This window comes from Ceratotherium simum, chromosome 14 (genome assembly GCF_057802395.1).
Source record: "Ceratotherium simum simum isolate JZ-2026a chromosome 14, ASM5780239v1, whole genome shotgun sequence".
Taxonomy (NCBI): Eukaryota; Metazoa; Chordata; class Mammalia; order Perissodactyla; family Rhinocerotidae; genus Ceratotherium; species Ceratotherium simum.
In genome coordinates, this window is record NC_141913.1 from 63,790,801 (window position 1) to 63,812,138 (window position 21,338).

Genomic DNA, 21,338 nt, shown 5'->3' on the forward strand with positions numbered 1-21,338 from the left:
TTGTGATTTTGGTTATCTTTCTTATTTCGGAAGAGCCTGTTAAAAATCTCTTGCCATTTTTTTTCTGAGTTATTCCTTCTTTTCTTACTGGTTTGTAGGCCTTTATGTATGTTGGATGGGAGTCTTTTATTAGTTTTATGGTACAAATACCTTTTCCTTCCTGGTGTGCTTTATGGAACATAAATTCTTAATTTTAATGAAGTCTACTTTGTTAATCTTGTCGTTTATAGTTATTTTCTTTTAATTTTTGGTAGTGAGAGGAAGGAGTCTTGTTTAAGAAATCTCTCCTTACCAGAAAGTTGTGAAAATAATTCTTCTACATTATCTTTTAGGGGTTTTATTGTTTTGACTTGGACATTTAGAAGTATAGTTCATTTGGAATAGATTTTTGTGTTTCGATTGAAGTAGAGGTCAGGTATTATCTCCCGTCATCTTCTGTGAATATCTGATTTTCTCATCACTATTTACTGAAAAGACCATCATTTCCTTATTGGTCTGCAGTGCCAACTTCCTCATAAATCTAGTGTCTATACATGTATGGGCCAACTTCTGGATTCTCCACTTTTATATTGGTATAATTGTCTATCTTGGAATACCATCTTGTCGTAGTTAACTCTAGTTTAATATTTTAGTTTCATTATATTGTAGACTCAAGCCTTCGTTTGTTTCTCACACTTGTCTTGGTCGTTTGTTTCTCACACTTGTCTTGGTTGTTCTTGGCCTTTGCATTTCACTGTAATTATTAGGAATACCTTGTTAATTCTCACCAAAAACCATGGTAAAATTTTTATTGCATTTGCATTGATACATAGGTTAATTTATGGGCACTTGACATCTTTGCAATATCGTACGTTCTAATTTTGGAATATGATATGTTCTATTTATTTAGGGTTTAATTTCTTTTAGTAATGTTTTATAGTTTATTGTTTAGAGGTCTTGCCCATCTGTTATTAGTTTTATTATAATATTAGTTTTTTCTTATTACTTAAATGGGCATATTTTTAAAAATATTTATTACTTTCTTGCTGTTTGTTACTGGTATATATATATACCTGTGTATATTTGTTTTCTGTGTCATTAAGTTTGCTCTTATATTTTGCTCACATCCTGGTACTTTATTTGGGGTTCATTGGCTGTTGTTGTTTTCCTGCTTTCAAATGGATATTGTGTAGTTTTAGCCTCCCTTTCCTATTGTTTGCATTTAATTGTGTATATTTTCCTCTTAACATTTTCCTGACTTTGGCTGTATTTCACACATTTTGATATGTTGAGTTTTTATTACCATTCAGTTAAAAGTATTCTCTAATTTCCATTGTGATTTCTTCCTTGACCTGAGGGTTCTTCAGATCTTAATAATCGCCCTTCTTTCTTTCTTCATGTTAGAAGGAATAGCTCTATCCTACAACATGTCTTTTTTCAGCTTTATCTACTTATATTTGTTTTTATTGCCTGCTGACTGACAAGTAATCCATTTCTTTATCATGTGTAGATTAGTCTTTACTTAAGTCTCAAAAAATATAAATAATTCATGAAATTATGTGAAGTACTCTTATTATACATTTTTCTTCAACTTATTACAGCTTTCCCAATTGAATTGTTGGTAATAATGATTAAATAAATATATGAATAGTGACTTGTAAACATTTTTATATTCCATACAATACCTTTGAGTTTTTTTCCTTTTCTGCTCTATAAAAGAATATCTCCTCAAAGTTGTGGGCTTTGTTTGTTTCCTCAGTTGTGCATTTATTCATTCATTCAACATTTATTAAGTGTTTTATTTATTTATGATATGCTCTGTTTTGAGTTAGTTATTGGAAAAACGCTATCCTCTCTTTCCAGGGTCATTTAGTCTAATAGGAAGGACATAATTTTTTATAAAGCAATAACTATTATATGTATGAGTTAAGGTACAACAGAGGCCACAGAAATGGCAATATTTAACATTTTTGAGAAATGGAGGAGTTTTCAAGTCATCACTAACTACCATTTACATGGTTTATTAATGGATAAAATCTGAGAGTGCCAATTAAAATATGAATTAAAATACTTATTTTTATTATACAAATTACAAATGTAAATTACTTCAGCATCAATTTTAATTATAATATTATTTTAGTTGTTTTTGTAGCTATTTCTACTTTGGAATGGAATTGTGTTAATTTATAAACCTGCATAGTTAATTAATATTTCACATTACTCTCTGCAGAATCAAAGAATTCCATCGGACATGATATTTCTTAGGACTTCAGAAAAAGCAGGTATTTTTATTTTTATTTACGTTGGTGATGATTTGGTATTTTGGAGTTTAATTTTCAGTTTGAAAGGTAAAAGTTAGGGCCGGCCCCGTGGCTTAGAGGTTAAGTGCGTGCGCTCCGGTGCTGGCGGCCTGGGTTCAGATCCCGGGCGCACACCGACGCACTGCTTCTCTGGCCATGCTGAGGCCGTGTCCCACATACAGCAACTAGAAGGATGTGCAGCTATGACATACAACTATCTACTGGGCTTTGGGGGAAAAAATAAAAATAAATAAAATTATAAAAAAAAAAAAAAGAAAGGTAAAAGTTAAATTTATTTTTATAAAAGTTTTTCTTTGAATGATAATACACTGAATTCATTAATTTCTAAATCACATTTAAATGTTGATGTTTAAAATGATGATTTTACTGTGTGTTTGTTTAAAAAATGTAATCCTACCAGAACCTATGAATCAAATGAGTGTTTTAACTCAAATCCATATTGATATCTAAATAATTAAATGATAATGTTGCTTGAAATTTGATTGGTATTCTGCATTTGCAGTTTTAATCATCAATTCAGCAAACATTTATTTACCACTTACTGTGTGCCAGGCACTACTTGTTGCCTCGGATACAAAAGGGAGCAAAACCAAGTTGCTCCCTTCGAAGAGTTCATGATCTACTTATTTATGGAAGTAAACACATTGATGGGTCAGCCCTGGTGGTCTAGTGGTTAAGATTCAGTGCTCTCACCACCGCAGCCTGGGTTCGTTTCCTGGTCAGTGAACCACACCACCCCTCTGTCAGTTGTCATACTGTTGCGGCTGCATGTTGCTGTGATGCTGAAAGCTATGCCACTGGGATTTCAGATACCAGCAGAGTCGCCCAGGTAGACAGGTTTCAGTGGAGCTTCCAGACTAGACAGACTAAGAAGGACCTGGCCACCTACTTCCGAAAAATTGGCCATGAAAACTCTATGAATAGCAGCAGAACATTGTCTGATATAGCACTGGAAGGTGAGAGGATGGCGCAAAAAGAGTGGGCAAGGTTCCCCTTTGCTGTTACAGGTTCCTAGGAGTTGAAATAGACTCCATAGTAGTAACACACATTGACAATTCGTTGTACCCTGATAGTATAGATACTGTAAGAGTTAAAAGACATGGGGTGGTAACAGGGGAGGGGCCTAGGTGAGTTGAAGTGAGCTTCACAGAAAAAATAATATTTATATGACATGAGCTTTCAACAGTAAGAAGAAGGTGGAATAGAGGTAATGAGATGTGACCTAGCCACAGTGTCACACATTTTCATCCTCTCTAAAATGATGAGAGATTTATCAGGTAATATCCAAAGTCTTCTGCCTTACATTTTTAAAGTTGTTGAATAAATGAACAGTGTTTTCATAGGAAGCTCAGCATATTATTTATTATTTTTGTTGGAAGCTCAGCATGTGTATTATTATTTGTAGCATGAAAACTCTAGAGAGGACAAAATTAAATTTTAGAGTTGTCGATTTAGTTTTTTCTGCATTTATAAACAGCATTTTTTTAAAGGGCTGTTTTAAGTCATGATAAAGAAGAAAAATGTTTTCTCTTTTTACCAATTGTAGTTACAGTTATTTACATTGTAAGATGAGGCTGTCATTAACAGAAGAGTTCAGCTACACCTAATAATCAAGCAACCTCTGTACACTTGATACGTTTACTTTATTGTGTATTATTTAATGGGAGGTTTTGTTTTCCCTATAGAGCAGAGACTGGAGAGCTACTTTTCCAGTCCATTTTCCTTTCCTGTTGGAAATACAGCTAGACTCCCTGTCCAGTTAGATGGGACCATGCCCTGAGGTCTGGCTGCAGCAGGATAGCTCCAAGTCATGTGTACCTCTTCCAGCCCTGGCCTTAACATCTTTTGTAGCCAGCCACTCTTCTCTCCCTGGGCCAGCTCAGTGTCCATGACTTGGGTCACCTTGGAAGCTGCCTGTTGAAGATGGTAGTGCTTCCCTCTCAGCCTAGGTTCCTGAATGACTGTGTAGAACAGAGCCCCCTCACATTCCATTACCAAATGGATTCTATATGAGAGAGAAATATTATTTGTTAGTACCAAAGTTGCAAGTTTTATCTTTTACAATAGCTAGTGTTCCATTAACATCTGCATTGCTGTGGCAGGCGGTTAACAACTCTGCCTTCACCTTCACTTCTTGCTTATACAGAGTCTCAAGGTCAGCCAGGTGTGAGAGATTAGGGCCTCTCAAGGTTTTCCTGGGCATACGTGCAGGCTTGCACAGGTATCTGGCTTTCTAGACTCCCAGGAATGTGTTAGAACTTTTCAAAGCCCCCTCAAGACATCTGATTTTCCAACTTTTCTTTCAAGTTTTTTGGTCAGCTTGTTGTTTACCCCAGCCTTATCACCATCTGGGGTAGCAAGGATGTTAAACAATTGCCACTGACTGTTTTTGACAAACATCTCAGGAAAAACACTGTTCTCAATGAATGAGTGTCAGGTCAAATTCAGACAAGCCTTACCTGGTCAGGTGATTGTAGTCATCTGGGCATGGGGTTTGGGGAGTCCCAGCCCTGGTTTGCCCCCCTTAGTGGCTGCTAGACTGTTTGTTTTCTCAGCTACAGTGGAGCCTGGGGTGGGATGTGTGGAAATGGGACAAGTCATAATACCACACAGCTCACTCTTAGCCAGATCTAGCTGTATTTCTTGAGTAAATGCACCTGGGATTCTTGCAAGTCTTTGGGTATTTTCCAGAGTTCTGAAAAAATTGCTTTTGATTATTTTTGCTAATGTTTTCATTACAGTTATGGAGGAATGGATTTTCAGAGATTTTTACACCGCCATCCCTGCTGACATTACCTACTTATTTATGATTTGTTTGTCTTTGTTTCTAAATGTATTCAGTATAATGAATAATAAAAATGTTTGTATTTGGGAGATGCTTTTATATTAATTGCCCTTTTAATGTTTGTGGTAGAAATATATGTAAGATTATTATCCTAAATATGGAAATGGTTTTAGGTAATTAACTTAAAAGAAATAGATTATGTAGATTGTGTTAGGAGATAAAAGATGAACAAAATCCAGCACTTTAAAGCTGGAAGATAGTTAGAAATGTCAGTTTTTCAGAGGAGTCTGAGGGCTGGAGAATGTAAATGCTTTGCTGAGATGATATGACTAATAGCAGTTTTGGAAATTCTTCTTCAACCTCTTAACCATCTTTTCACTGTTATCATTGTTATGGCATAGTAAGACAGCAAAACAAATAGAATATTAGAGCATTAGGCAAATGAGATACTCTTTATTGGGTTAAATTCAGATAAATAACTTTATATCCAAGTTGATTATGTTTTAAAAATGTTTTCTTTTCTTTTCCTCTAATTTTGTTTTACATTCCACGTTGTAGGGACAGTTGCTCTTTGTAGTGTAATGATACTTAATATTTTGGAAGTCATGGATCTCTTTGAGAATCTTAAGAATTATTACCTTGTTTCCCATAAAAATGTATATAATATACACGTATTCTAAATTTTGATTGTTTTACATATTCCTGGAAGGTTATTAATGGATCCAAGTTTCGGAACTTACTATAGTCTGTTTTAACTTATGGTTCTATTATATTTCTCACTTTTATTTTTTTTAACAAATTTAAATTGTTAAAACAATTAGTCATTACTCTCACACAGACATTAAAATGTCAGATGCTGTTGCATGCTCTTTTTCTTCTCTTCATAAAATGAACCAAAAAGCTTCCCAGCTATGAAATTTGTGTCATAATATTGCTTTCAGTTAAAGATTCTTAGCTTTGGAAATTCTATTTGTGTGATTTTACGTAATTATTTTAAGTTTTTTAATTAAAGCCTTGTTTTCAAAAGTATACATGTTCAGAATTTTTTGTGTACTGTTAATATTGTTTTATTACTTTTCAGTTTCATTTCAGAAAAACCTGATAATACATTGTCTATTATAATAAAAACCTTTAAACCCTAGCCAATATAAAAGTCCTAAATCTGTGCAGCGTGTTTGAGCGTGGACAATAGCCGCTGGGTGTTTGTCAGTACAGCTCAGTGAGTCTCTTCGTCGCATCATATTGACTGTGTATTAATACAGGGTATTCTGTTGGGCCGTCAGCTGATTGTTTAGAATGTAAATGAAGCTGTTGATGGATCTGGTGACTGATGGCTTAAATTCCAATTAATCAATTGCTTCATCAGTTTCTTAACTCAGATCAAATATCTCTTGAATGCACACAATTCTTTTAGTGGTATTAAGAGAAATTAATGCTTGAGAAGTAATTTTCATCAATCTCTTATAAATGCCAATATCTTTTTCACTTGTCTCCTAAGTGATGACATTATAGTTTAAGAGTCTGGGACATATTACAATAGCTCAGCTGTCACTTGTTAGGGGGACGAGGGGTAGGTAAATGACACTGTACTCATCCACCTTCTCTCTGTGGTGCTATTCATCTTGCCACCAGCTTAAAAATTTCATGCAGAGTCATTAAGTCATATAAATGATTTAGAAATTAAGTTTAATGGCAAACGATCTGGTATTATATATGCAAAGTCAATGTCGATTTTTCTTTTGTGGGGCATATACTGTAGCCCATCTCTTTCAGAGCTGTTGGATTTGTGAGCAGTTGTAAGCAGTCTACTAATATTACAGGGTAACTTATTACCATATATGACAGACTCATGTGCTCTGTCTCACAGTGTCCCATCAATTACTTTATCACCACTTGATGCGGCTCTCCTATGTGACACACTTACTAGTTGATCTTAATTTGATTGTCATTAAACCTGTCCTTTCCTGTCAACTCTTGTCAATTATACAAAATAAAATCAAGTATTCGTAAGAAGTCTGTAATAGGATATAAGCAGACCAATTTAATAATTCATTTTTGCCAAGCCTTAACTGGTATCAGTTGTAGCTAGTGCTTGCTGTTAAAAAATTATTAGATATAGTTTGTGTAAGACAAGTCAAGTTGGCCATACTTCTGATTTTGCTACAGTTCATTCTCTCTCTCTTTTTAAATCATTTCTGTTATGATGAGGTTTGTAATGTTAACTGTACTTGAAGATAAATAATATGTCAATTTTCCCTAAATTTTTAAAATAGCATATAATTATTTAACAGGAAGCGTGTCCTTTTTCTTTAAAGAAAGGCAACTATATTGTTTCCAGTGTTTAATAAGTTTACAGACATCTAGATATTAGTTTCACTTTTAGAAACATAGAATGTTTGAAATTTAAGGGACTCGAGAGATTCTCACTTTACCTTATTTTGTATATTAGAAAGCAAACCTAGAGCAGAGTGGTTGGCATTGACGTCTCAAAGTATGTGTCAGACAGAATTTAGAATCCAGTTTCTTTTAAGTTACTTTTGTATTTTGTATCAGAACACACACACCCAGATGTATATAAACATCCATATATTTAAGAGAAACAAAATCAGTCTTAAAAAATCTTTAACTTTAAAATAGTATGCACTGCAAATTTTCTTGGACTCCCTTTTTAGTTGAAATCAGTTTGTACAGAATATTTTCTTTATCATAAATCTTTTGACAAATGCTTATCAAAATTTATTTACATAATTAGATATATTTTTCAAAGTGCATGTAATCAGATGAAGATCTCATAGATATATCTTTAATTGATGAAATAGACAACTAGAAAATCTTTTCATAGCTCTTCATCTTATTATGTCTTTGAAAAGTGACTTAGTCTCTGTGAATCTCCTAGATTGATGTTGGCAATCCTGATGCCTGGCATAGGGGAGTTAAAAGGATTAAAAACGTAATAGTTGAAGGGATTACATGGGGCACTTTAGGTACTGAATTGCTGGTGGCTGTGATTAGTTGGAAGTGCATCGCCTGGCAGAGAAAAATATTTGGTATTTATGCAGAGTAAGAAAGAGAATGCTCACAGGTGTGAGGAGTACACTTCTAGGAGGTTCAAAGGAAAATGGGGCTAGTATGGCTGTGAATTTGCACAGACCCACTTTAGTTTTGGCATGTGGTGTGAAAGGTGTACTGGACTAAGCTATGTGAAACATATTCCTAAACTATATCTACCTTAACTGTTTCCCCAAATTTGAGAAATAACAAACTAAAGAATTAAAGCTTCCCAGTGTATGCCATTCACTGGCAGACTTTAATAGATTTTCCTCTGAATTTTACAACACAACTCCAGAGTAAGTCTTATTTTTCCCACTGTACAGGTGAAAAATTTAATAAGGTGAAGTAACTGGACGGGGGCATAAGTAAGTGAATTATAGAGCTGGTACTCAGCCCAAGCCTGGCTCTTTTCACTTTTTTGTTACGCCACTTTGTTACAAGCGCTTGGAGCAGGGGGCCTCACCTTCACCACTATTGACATTTTAGGCCCGATATTTCTTTGTTGTGATGGTCTGTCTTAGGCACTGTAGAATGTTGGCAGTATTCTTGGCCTTCACTCACTAGATGCCAGTAGCACCCTCTACCCCCACCCAGTTGTGAATGAACAGTGTCTCCAAAAGTTTCCAAGTGTCCTCTGGGGGGGCAAAATCACCCCTGGTTGAAAACCACTAGAGGACTTTTTTTTCATTGAAGAGAATCCCTAAAATAAATCATAAGTATTCAATTATGTATCTTTTTGAGAGTAATTGTTTTAATATTCTTCAGAGACCTTCTTTCTTGGTAAGAACAGATTGATTCTGTGGCGTTTGAGCCAAGACCTACCCCAGGTGCATGTGAAGGAAGCTTCCACTCCAAGCCGGTACAGCCAAGAAGTCAGGGGCTTCATCTTACAGCTCCCAGGCTAAGGCCAGGTCCTCACCTTGGGAGGGGTGCGCACCAGTCTCTCATTTTCCCCAGGCTGGGTGGGCTTGTTCCAGTGTACTGGGCCTTCCTTCTGCTGCCCACCTCCTACAGAGGCAAGAGCTCTGCTCCAGTCTTGACAGATCAGGAATACTGGGACCCCAGCTAGTCTACCTCCCCGCCCCAGCTAGCTTGTAGGGCAGAAGTGATATGTCTGGAGAGGCTACCACAACCCCTTGCCCGTACCCCAGCACCCACTTACAAGCAAGATGTCACTCTTGATAAATCTGGCTGCTATCCCATCCTAATCTGCAGTGCCTTGGCCCCAGAGGTTCTGCCCAGGAGAGGGACAGAGCTCTTTGTAGCTTTCCCTGTGGACTTGATTGGCAACAAAGCTTGCTGAAGTTCATGCCTAAGCGTGATGTGGGAAGCAATGGAGAGCTTAGTGGCCAGCAGTTCAAAGGGAGTGTCCCTGATACACACCAACAAGGGACCCAGCAGCCCAGCCAGAAACTTCACAGCAAGAACCAGGGAAAGAGTCAGCCAGAAGGGGGCCCATGGGATCACATGCATCACTGTGTGCATGTTCTATGCTACCCTGCTCAGGAGCAGTTAGGTGAGACTTAGGCAGTCTTGAAAGGCTTCTCTGGGACACAGACAGCTCCATCAGCAGCGCCCGAGCTTTGCTGGCCCAAGGGACCTATACACACTCTCTGGATTCGCTGCTCTGCCCCCATGGCAGTTCCTGCAAAGCTGAGCTTAAAAATAGAATCACATGCATCCCTGCTGGTCTGGAAGATGGTGCATATTCCCGAAGCTATGGTCCCAGGAGTGGACAGAGAGAACCTCCAAGCTGTTCGTCCCTGACTGAACTTGGGGCAAAATCATGAACTTCCTGAATTGTGAGAGTAGCCTCCAAGTCACAGGTATCCAGAGGTAAAGGGTGAAAATCTGACTTACTGAGCAAATTCAGGTACCACCTTTGACCAGTAAGTTTATGTGAAGCCAGGAGCAGCCCTGAGAAAGCCAGAGCAAGAATCTGAGCCGAGAACCAGGGGTGCACACCTCCGGGGAGGCAGACTTCCTCGAATTGGGTCAGCCAGGTCCCTAAAAAATAACCAAATGACTATTCAACGACAGTGCCCACATAAAATTTTTGATGTTTATAAAACACAACTCAAACTATTGAGTAAATCAGCTATGGTGACCTACGTGTTATTGCACGACACAGGGATTTGGAGTCAGGTGGACCTAGTGATGGCTTTCTGATTCTGCACCTCCTGATGAGACCTCGGGGTAGTTTACCTCTAAGCCTGAAGTAGGGACAGTGTCACCTGCCTCCTGTCTCGTAGGACAGCACCTACCATATATGGGCCAGGACTGGCAATTGGAAGATGCTCAGTAATATTAGTAACGTTTTCCTTTTTTGAGAAGAAAGAAATGATTTTCTAATTATGCATATGTACCTCCATACATTTTTTGAGGGGCCAGTGCAGAACAATTTCTCATGAAGAGAGTAGATACCGTAACTACTACTTCCTCAATTTGGAGTATTATGTTAGTTTCTCCCCATAACAATCTTTGGAAGATAATTTCTAAATAAGCCAGGCCCTGCAGCTTAGTGGTTAAGTGCACGCCCTCTGCTGCTGGCGGCCCAGGTTCGGATCCCGGGCGTGCACCGACGCACTGCTTCTCCGGCCATGCTGAGGCTGCGTCCCACATACAGCAACTGGAAGGATGTGCAGCTATGCCATACAACTATCTACTGGGGCTTTGGGGGAAAAAAATAAATAAATAAATAAAATTATAAATAAGCCAGGCCCCGAAGAAGTGTGCTTGTGCTTAGTCCTTCGTGTCCCCAGTTCTTCTCCCTGCCGCTTTATGCCAGTCCTAACCCCCCTCCTCCTCAGTCCCCCCATTGCTGTCTTTTATCGTGATCCTTTGGCCCTTGAGGTTCAGAAGGATCCTGATTGTGGGGGAAAAGACCATTATACTCACAGAGCTAGTGTACTGCTTTGCTAAGGAGACTTTCTGAATGCTTGATACATGTTGTCAGGGGTCATCTTTAACTGTATCATAGCCATTTTCCAGCTGAATCCCTCTCCCTTAGGGACTTTCACAGAAATGTTTCTTTATACCATTTCTAGAATAAGGCTTTTAGTTTGCTCCAAATGATTAGCGTAAGTTTTATTTTAGAGCTTTGAGGCTGGGCTACTCATATGGTCAACCCCGAACTATATGCTTTTCTCAGAACTTTCCTTTTATTTTTGTTTATTTGATTGTTTGTCTGTAATTATTAGGCTGTAAGCTTATTAAAATCAGTAGGAACCGTGGTACCTGGAATAATGCTTTCATATAGTGGATATTCAATAAATGTTGGGTACATGCTAAGAGCAGTGTTGTGTGTAAACCTGTATTAGGGAAAAGCATAGCTATACCATCTGAGTTAATTTAGAAATTGATGGTGCTGCTTTTTCATCCTCTGTAAAGTTCTTACTGAATATTTTTAGATATTTCTTGTAAAATCTTCATCAAGTCATTTACTTTTTTAAAGATATAAGTAAATCTACTTTTCTTAACATACCATTATTTACAACGTCCCCCACGAATATTCAGTTTTATTTTTGTTATTTCTTTTAATTATAAATATATAATAGTATTATTTTAACCATTTTAGATTACTTTAACTGTTTAACCATTAAATAACCATATTATTTTAGCTGCTTTATGGATAAGTCATCTTTAACAGGTTCTATTAGATATCAAAAACTTAACCAATACCATTTCTGTGGGAAGATGTTTTCTGAATGCTGAGCAACTTAGAAACTACCACAATTGGAAGTTCTAGATTTTCTCTTTACTAGAGGACTGCAGCCCGTAAGCAGCTATGAACTTCGTAAGGCTATTCCCCTATTTTTCCCTCTAACAGTAGTGTTACTGAGTAATCTTACCTTTCCTGTATCTTTCTTTAAAGTTAAAACCTGTTTGACACAGGACTCCTACAGGTATGTTGTCACTACTGATAAAGAACTATTTCAAAATTGTGTTAAAACCTTTTATTTAATGTTTCTGTTTTGCTGTAGTGATCACTATTGAAAGCTGACCTGGCACAAGGCAATCTCTTATTATAGATAAAAGGGAAAAGGCCATGAAATAAGTTATTGATGAAATTAGCTGCTGAAGTGGAGAGGAAATGCAGTCAGCCAATAGCTGTCATAGCGTGAGCTATAGTAAATGACCATTCACGCAGTCAGCCGTTCCCCGGAGCCGAACTGGTGCTGCACTGCATCGATCAGTAGTATAATTCTAAATGAAGTGGATGGATAGGAACAAATGCTGAAAGATGGGAAGGGAGCTCTGAAATATAAATATGAGAAAAGTACAACTAAAAGTAGTCTCCATCTCTGTAGGTGTTCAAATATACATTTAAATGTGGGTTTCTTTAGTGCAATTTCAATTATTTGCAGTGTTTTTCTCTTTTTAGCAAAGATCAAATGTTTGTATAATACTTTTAGTTGATATTTTCTGTATTAATCTGAATATATTTAAAAAATTTTTTATTTTAGACTTTATTTTTTTAGAGAAATTTTAGATTTACAAAAAATGAGAAGGAGGTACAGAGGTTTCCCATATACCCTCTGCAGTTGCACATGCACAGCCTCCCCCGTTATCCACACCACTCCCAGAGTGGCGCATTTGTCACAGTTGATGACCCTGCATTGACACATCGTCATCACCCAGAGTCCAGTGTTTACATTAGGGTTCACTCTTGGTGTTGCACATTCTGTGAGTTTGGACACATGTATGACGACATATATGTGTCATAATACCATACAGAATATTTTCACTGCTCTAGAAATCTTCTGTGCTCTGTCTATTTATCTTTGCCCCTCACTTTATACCTGGCAACCAATGATCTTTTTATTGTCTCCATCGTTTTGTCTTTTCCATGTTGGAATCATATAGTATGTTGCCTTTTCAAACTGGCTTCTTTCACTTAGTAATATGCATTTAAGGTTCCTGTCTTTTCATGACTTAATAGTTCATTTCCTTTTTTTTTTTTTCTTTTGTGAGGAAGATCAGCCCTGAGCTAACATCTGTTGCCAGTCCTCCTCTTATCGCTGAGGAAGACCGGCCCTGGGCTAACATCTGTGTCCACCTTCCTCTACTTTATTTTTTGTGAGAAAGATCAGCCCTGTGCTAACATCTGCGAATCCTCCTCTTTTTTTTGCTGAGGAAGACTGGCCCTGGGCTAACATCCATGCCCATCTTCCTCTACTTTATATGGGATGCCGCCACAGCATGGCTTGCCAGGCGGTGCGTCGGTGCATGCCCGGGATCTCAACCAGTGAACCCCGGGCTGCCACAGCAGAGTGTGTGCACTTAACCGCTTGTGCCACTGGGCCGGCCCCAATCTTCCTCTACTTTATATGTGGGGTGTCTGCCACAACATGGCTTGATAAGCAGTGTGTGGGTCCAAACCCGTGAACCCCGGGCTGCTGAAGTGGAGCATGCGAGCTTAACCACTACGCCACTGGGCCAGCCCCTCATTTCTTTTTATTACTGAATAATTCTCCATTGTCTGGATCTACCACAGTTTCTTTATTCATTCACCTACTACAGGACATCTTGGTTGCTTCTAAGTTTTGGCATTTATGAATAAAGCTGCTATAAATATCCATGTACAGGGTTTTTTTTGTGGACATAAGTTTTCAGCTCCTTTGGGTAAATGCCAAGGAGCACGATTGCTGGATCTTATGGTACGATTATGTTTAGTTTTGTAAAAACCTACCAAACTGCCTTCCAAAGTGGTGGTACCGTTTTGCATTCACACCAGCAATTAATGTGAGTTCCAGTTGCTCCGCATCCTTGTCATCATTTGGTGTTGTCAATGTTCTGGATTTTGGCCATTCTAATAGGTGTGTAGTGGTATCTCATTGTTATTTTAATTTGCATTTCTCTGGTAACATATGATGTGGAGCATCTTTTCATATTCTTATTTGCCGTCTGTGTATCTTCTTTGGTAAGGTGTCTGTTAAGGTCTTTGGCCCATTTTTTAATTGGGTTGTTTGTTTTCTTATTGTTGAGTTTTAGCAGTTCTTGGTATATTTTGGATACCTGTTGTTTATCAGATGTGTCTTTTGCAAATCTTTCCTTCCAGTCTGTGGCTTGTCTCATCATTCTCTTGACATTGTCTTTTGCAGAGCAATAGTTTTTAATTTTAATGAAGTTCACTTTATCAATTATTTTTTTCATGCATCATGTCCTTGGTGTTGTATCTGAAAAGGTATCACCATACCCACGGTCATCTAGGTTTTTTCGTGTTATCTTCTGGGAGTGGTATAGCTTTGCATTTTGCGTTTAGATCTATGATCCATTTTGAGTTAATTTTTGTAAAGGGTGTAAGGTCTGTATTGAGATTCACTTTTTTGCATGTGGTTGTCTGGGTGTTCCATTCTACTCCATTCGTTGAGTTGACTTTCTTTGCTCCCTTGTGTTTTGCCTTTGCACCTTTCTTGCCATTGACCGTATTCATGGGGGTCTGTTTCTGGGCTCTCTATTCTGTCCCATTGATCTGTTTGTCTCTTCTTTCACCAATACCACACTGTCTTGATTACTGTAGCTTTATAGTAAGGCTTTTTTTTTTTCAAAGTTAGAGAATGGTTTTGTTTTTTTAATGAATGTATTTTTTTCTTTTGTTATTGTCTTCAAATACACTTAACATAAGACTTACCATCTTAGCCATTTTTAAGTGTATGGTTCAGTGGTATTAAATACATTCATATGGTTGTGTAGCCATCACCACCATCCGTCCTCAAAACTCTTTTCATCTTGTAGAACTGAAACTCTATACCCATTACACAGTAGCTTCCCATTCTCCCTGCCCCCCAGCCCCTGGTGACCACCTTTCTCCTTTCTGTCTGTGTGGTTTTGATGACTGTAAGAAGCTCACATAAGTGGAATCATACAGTACTTGTCTTTTTGTGACTGGCTTATTTCATTTAGCGTAGTGGCCTCAAGCTTCTTTCATGTTGTAGCATATTGTAAAATTTCCTTCCTTTTTAAGGTTGAATGCTTCCACATTTTATCTTTTTTAAATAATGCTGCTGTGAACATGAGTATACAAATATCTCTTTGAGACCTTGCTTTCAGTTCTTTTGGGTATATACTGAGAAGTGAGATTGCTGCCTCATATGCTAATTCTATTTTTAATTTTTTGAGGAACCTCCATACTGTTCTGCATGGAATCTTTTTCCATCTTGCACTTGCAGCCTCTTTGTGTCTTTGGATCTAAAGTGAGTCTCTTGTAGACAGCATATAGTTGGATTTATGTGTTTTTTTCCATTCGGCCCATCTCTTTGGTTGGAGAGTTTAATCCATTTACATTTAAAGCAGTTACTGATAAGGAGCAGCTCACTTCTTTTCTTGTGCTATTTGTTTTCCTTATGCCTTATAGCTTTTTTGTCCCTCATTTCCTGCATTACTGTCTTTTTGCTTGATGTTTTGTAGTGAAATGTTTAAGTTCCATTCTCACTTCCTTTTGTGGATATCCCTAGCTATTTTGTTTGTGGCTACCGTGGGGTTTACGTTTCACATCCTGAAGTTATAATACTCTAATTTGAATTTGTAGCAGTTTAACTTCAATAACATACAAAAACTCTGCTCCTCTACAGCTCCATCCCCACCCCTTTTGGTTGTAGATGTCACAAAATTACATCTTGATGCGTTGTGTGCCCCAAAACCTAAACTAATAATTACTTTAAATGCCTTAGCCTCTTAAATTATGTAGAAAACAAGATTTGGAGTTACAAACCAACATTAGAGTAATTCTAGCTTTTAGACTAATTGTTTTGTTTTTTTTTTAAGTTATTAATCTCTTAAATCATGTAGAAAGCAAAAAGTGCACTTAACAAACTGTTGTTGTAATCATGCTGGCTTTTATTCTTGCACATGTCTTTACCCTTCCTGAGATCTTTATTTCTGCATGTGGCTTCAGTTGGTGCCTAGTGTCCTTTCATTTTGCCTGCAGGACTCCCGTGAGCAGGGTCTAATGGTCACCAGCTCCCTCAGATTTTATTTGTTTGGCAGTGTCTTGATTTCTCCCTCACTTTTGAAGGACAGTTTTGCTGGATATAAGATTTTTGGTTGTTAGTTTTTTTTTCTTTCAGCACTTGGAATATATTGGCACACTGCTATCTGGCCTCCAAAGTTTCTGATGAGAAATCTGCTGATGATCTTACTGAGGATCTCCTGTTACATTATGATTTGCTTCCCTCTTGCTGCTTTCAAGATTCTCTCTTTGTCTTTGTCTTTGAAAGTTTGATTAAATGTGTCTCTATGTGGGTCTCTTTGAGTTCATCTTACTTGAATTTGGTTGAGCTTCTTGGATGTTTACGTTCGTGTCTTTAATCAAAGTTGGGGAGTTTTCAGACATTATTTCTTCAGATATGCTCCCCACCTCTTTCTCTGGGACTCCCACAGTGCGTATGTTGGTCCATGTGATGGTGTCCCAGAAGTCCCTTAGTCTCTGCTCACTTTTTTTCAATCTTTTTTCTTTCTATTCTTCAGACTGGATCGTTTCCGTCATCCTATCTTCAAGTTTTCTGATTCTTTCTTCTGCCTGCTCACATCTGTCTTTGACTCTATCTAGTGAATTTTTCATTGCAATTGTACTTTTCAGCTCCTGAATTTCTTTTAAGGTTTTCTCTCTATTGATTTTTCCATTTTGTTTGTACGTTTTCTTGACTTTCTCCACATCTTTCTCTAGTTCTTTTAGACATTTGCTTTTCAAGTCTTTGTCTGGTAGATCTGCCATCAGGTCTTTTCAGGGACAGATTCTGTAGATTAATTTTTTTCCTTTAGATTGGCCAGTCTCTCCTATATTTTTATATGCTTTTTGATTTTTTGTTGGACATTTTAATCTAATAATGTGGTAACACTAGAAATCAGATTGTCCCCCAATCATGCGTCAACTTGAGACTTTATAGTAATAGTAATGGCACTGGAGTAAAACTCCTCGAGTACTGTAGCTCACACAGTGCATGTGCGCACACACCCACGAGCCTATTTGGTCTCCTCCTGAGGATGAGCAGGTACCAACTCATTGTCTTGAAATGTAGGTCAATAAGAGCAAGGAGTCAACGCTTTCTTATGAGAACTATTCCACCAGGTGACCAAACCAAGTGCAAAGAGCAGCACCTTCTCTTTTTACATTCTATTCCAGCTAAAAGGTGAAAAAGGAAGGATAGACTACCACCTTCTGCAACCTCTGTTGCAATAAGGGATCTGGACATTGAGCACAAAGGGCATCAAAGCAGAGCAGAGCATGGACACTGTGCCTCTGGACAGAAGCAGGGCAGCATTGCTGAGGGTCAGCAGAGTCTGAGTTGGGCTCTGGGTACAGGAGCCAGCATTACAGAACCCACACAGGGAAGGGGAGCTGGTTGGCCTGGATCGTGGGTGTTCAGTCAGCAACATGCAGACCCACGTCTTTTAGCAGACAAATCAGAAGGAGGACAGGGGAGGGCCTGTAGATAAAAAGTGACTTTAAAGACATACCCAGAATGGTCAAGGCTCAACTGTAACATCTAAGGATGTGCCTTGGGGTGATAAACTCTAAAGCAAAGCAAGGAAATGCAAGTGACAATAGTGTTACATTACCAGGAGGTAAGGGGGCTCTGATTGGAACAGGGCACATGCAGGGTCTTCTAAGGGATCCTACAGTTGTTTACAAGGTATTTACCATGTAGTAATTCATTAAGATATACATATGCTTATGTGCCTTTCTGTAACTGTTTTATTTTACAGTTAAATTTTTGAAAAACTTCAGAAGTTACTTGAATTCATTTTGTGATTAAACTGTTAATTTGTAACTCTGTTTTATTTGCTTCATTTTACTTTTTAGGGATTGCTTTTTTAAAGTTTGATGTAATTTGGCTTTTTAATTATGTAAAATGTGTGTGATTTCAAAGTGAACAATATAAAATTGGATGTATTCAGAAAGGTGTAGCTTCTATTCTAGTCCCTTCCCTGTTTCCTTCCTCCCTCTGTCAGTATTATCCCTGCGTTCACACACACACACACACACACAAATACGCATAGACACACACAGACTCCTCACACAGACACACATAGACGCACTCACACAGACGCTCACAGATACACATACATAGACACATACACAGACACACACAAACACACAGACACATGCACACTCACACACAGACACACACACCCTTTCCTCTCTCCCACCTTTGTCCTTCAACAGAAGGTATTATTCTGTACAGTTTTGTGCACCTTGCCTTTTTCATTTGAGAATATATATCCTAGAGATCTTTCATAGCAGTATATGGAGGTCTTTCTTGCTTTCTTTTCTTTTTTTTTCGCTGCTGTAGGTGCTCCCTTTTACTTAGCTCGTTCCCTCATCATCTGTTCCCATCTTTTGTTATTATCAGTAATGTTGCATGATCATCTTCTGTGTATGTGTTTTGTGCTTTGCTGTTCTGTCTTAGGATAGGTTCTGAGAAATCATATGATGGTATGGGCAAAGGGTAAATGGGTTAGTATTTTTAATTTAATTAAAATTAAATTATTAATTTGATAATAATTATGTTATATAGATAGAAATTATATAAATATATAAACAATATAATTATTAACAATAATTTAATATCTAATAAATATTAGTAATTAATAATTATCACTAATTAATTAATTTAATAGTTTTATTTTAATTGAATTAAAAATTAATTTAATATTTTTTGTGTTTAAAATTTGATAGGATTTGTTAGCATGACAGTAGCTCTTACCAGGTTTTCGCATTTTAGCTGTGCTTTTAGTATTGAACGTATGTTTTATGATGGTACATCAGATATTTTATTAGCAAAGTAATATCACACACTCTTGGATGTTTTTGTGTATTTACTTATTATTTTGTTATTATCAAAACATGAATTAAATGTAGAAATGATCAATATATTCTTTCTAAAATAAAGCACTAATTAATGTTAAACCTTAATAGTCAAGAACACCAAATAGGAGATAAGTGATTAAATAGTTAATGACCTATGTCTTTTCAGCAAACTCCTTTTGTGAATCAAATAAATAAAGGCTTTTAAGAATGTTTGTTCATGATAATCTCTAGATATATCACTTCTGTATCCCACTGTGCTGTGGAATTGTGGTTTTCAAGTACCTGTGACTCAGGAATTTTTCTTCTCTGATTCCAAGGTTCGTGTTTTATTCGAACTGATCAGCTGGATGGAGAAACCGACTGGAAGCTGAAAGTGGCTGTGAGCTGTACACAAAGGCTACCAGCTTTGGGGGTGAGCCTCATTGTAATTGCTCCATCCTTTTATTGTTAGTGATTGCTTCTGGGTAGTAAGTACATTTCTGTTTATACCAAGTGACCTATTTAATGTATTGATAACTTTTAAAAATAATTTCTTTATTACTAATGAAGGGTCATTGAAAATTATGAGAAAATAATTTCTGTGGTGTCTTAGCACATGACCTGTTTTAGATGTAGTTTCGAATGTTGCCGTTGGCTTAACACCTAGGTTTTCTTTCTTCTCTTTCCCTTTCCTTTCTGTCTTTATTTTTAAACCCTCTCAGTTGAGTAATCTTTACAATTGAGAACTTTCGTTGGGGGTTAGATGAGTCCATTATTGCTGACTTCCTCCCTAGTAGGTAGTTCAGATCCTGCTTTGGTGGACCATAGAATTCAGACTGGGTGGCCTAGTCTTGGAGACGAGCCTGTCCACTTCAGCTTTTTCCTTTGAAGAGAGGAGAATCCTCTTTGATTAGGAGAAAGTGAAGTGTTACTGTGTCTCTTAACAGAGAGAGGAGAAGGACTCTTTTGGACCTCTTGCCTGGCCCTTGCTGAGTTTTTTTTTTGTACCTAGGGAATAGCCAAGAGAGGGGATTAGAGAGAACAATACTTAGAGATTTTGGTATTTTCAGTGATCTCTGAAACAGATCTCGAAAATGCTGAGAGTCTCCTAGACTGGTACACATCTTTTTTTTCTTTCTTTCTTTCTTCTTTTTTTTTTTTTTTTAAACAAAACCACAGTTGTGGCCATGTGGTGTTTATTTTGTATTATGTGTAGTATTTATCTGAATGAGAAAAGCTTCATCTTACATGATTTGCTGATATTCGATGGAGAGTAAAGAAAGATTGAGATTGTCTAAGAATGACCTTGGACCCAAGCAATTGTTCGTTAAGGTAAGGGAAAGTGGATATGATAGGTTTGGTCACTTTCCTTGGATTGGTTGGATTTGGATGGGAATAGCTGCTTATATTATATACAGCTTACGGTTAATTACCGTGAACAGCAGGAGCCTTCCTCATTCTTGTGTATACTGGACTTTTTGGAAACTAAATATGTTTGACTCGCATAAGACTTGGAAATATTTTGATTCTTTAGATATTTTTGTTCGCCTATACTTTAGGTAGTCCCTAGGTTGAAATTCATTCCTTTATATGTTTGGATCTTTTCCAAACATGTTGGACACTAATGAGAGTTTGCTTATTTTTTCTTTGGTTAGTTTATTCATCACATAATAACATGGGCACGTAATATGTCTGTCACAGAGTCACTATCATCTTCTCCTCCATTTTTTTTCTTTTTTTTTGCAACCCTTTAAAAAAGAAATTCCTACCCTGAGGGCCATACAGAGCAGAATGCAGGTTGCTAGATCTGAACAACAGGTCCTGGTTTCCTAACCACTGAGCTGGAGAATGACCCTTCTCAGCTGACTAGCCAACCTCTGCACACCTCTGTCATGCATGGAACAAGTGGGCAGCTCCAGATTTTTTTTTGTTTGCTTTTTTTGGTGAGGAAGACTGGCCCTGAGCTTAACATCTGTTGCCAATCTTCCTCATTTTGCTGAGGAAGGTTGGCCCTGAGCCAATATCTGTGCCAGTCTTCCTCCATTTTGTATGTGGGATGCCACCACAGCATGGCCTGATGAGCGGTGCATTGGTCTGTGCCCAGGATTCGAACCTGTGAACCCTGGGTTGCTGAAGTGGAGTGTGCGAACTTAACCACCATGCCACTGGGCTGGCCCCAAGTTTTTGTTTTTTTAGATATATAAACTTACGAGATGGCATGTAAGTAGCAAGTCTTTTTTTTTCTTCGGGTAAATTCTTAAAAGTGGAATTGGGGGGGCTGGCCCCGTGGCCTAGTGGTTAAGTTCAGTGTGCTCTGTTCAGTGGCTCGGAATTGGTTCCCAGGTGTGGACCTGCACCACTCCTCAGCCATGTTGTGGCAGTGACCCACATACAAAATAGAGGAAGATTG

The 21,338-nt window shown here is 37.7% G+C and overlaps 1 protein-coding gene across 11 annotated transcripts in view; it reads left to right on the top strand.

Annotated features, from left to right (window-relative positions):
* The window catches only part of ATP9B (ATPase phospholipid transporting 9B), a 280,439-nt gene that overhangs the window by 81,385 nt on the left and 177,716 nt on the right, over positions 1-21,338 (top strand). For all 11 annotated transcript variants that reach the window (XR_015554337.1, XR_015554338.1, XM_087439362.1 and 8 more), the window contains 2 exons: positions 2,210-2,261; positions 19,267-19,361. Coding sequence is in view for 9 of the 11 variants with exons in the window: in XM_087439362.1 (XP_087295488.1) it covers positions 2,210-2,261; positions 19,267-19,361 (147 nt within the window). In the remaining 2 variants the exon portion in view is untranslated. The remainder of the gene's footprint in view (positions 1-2,209; positions 2,262-19,266; positions 19,362-21,338) is intronic.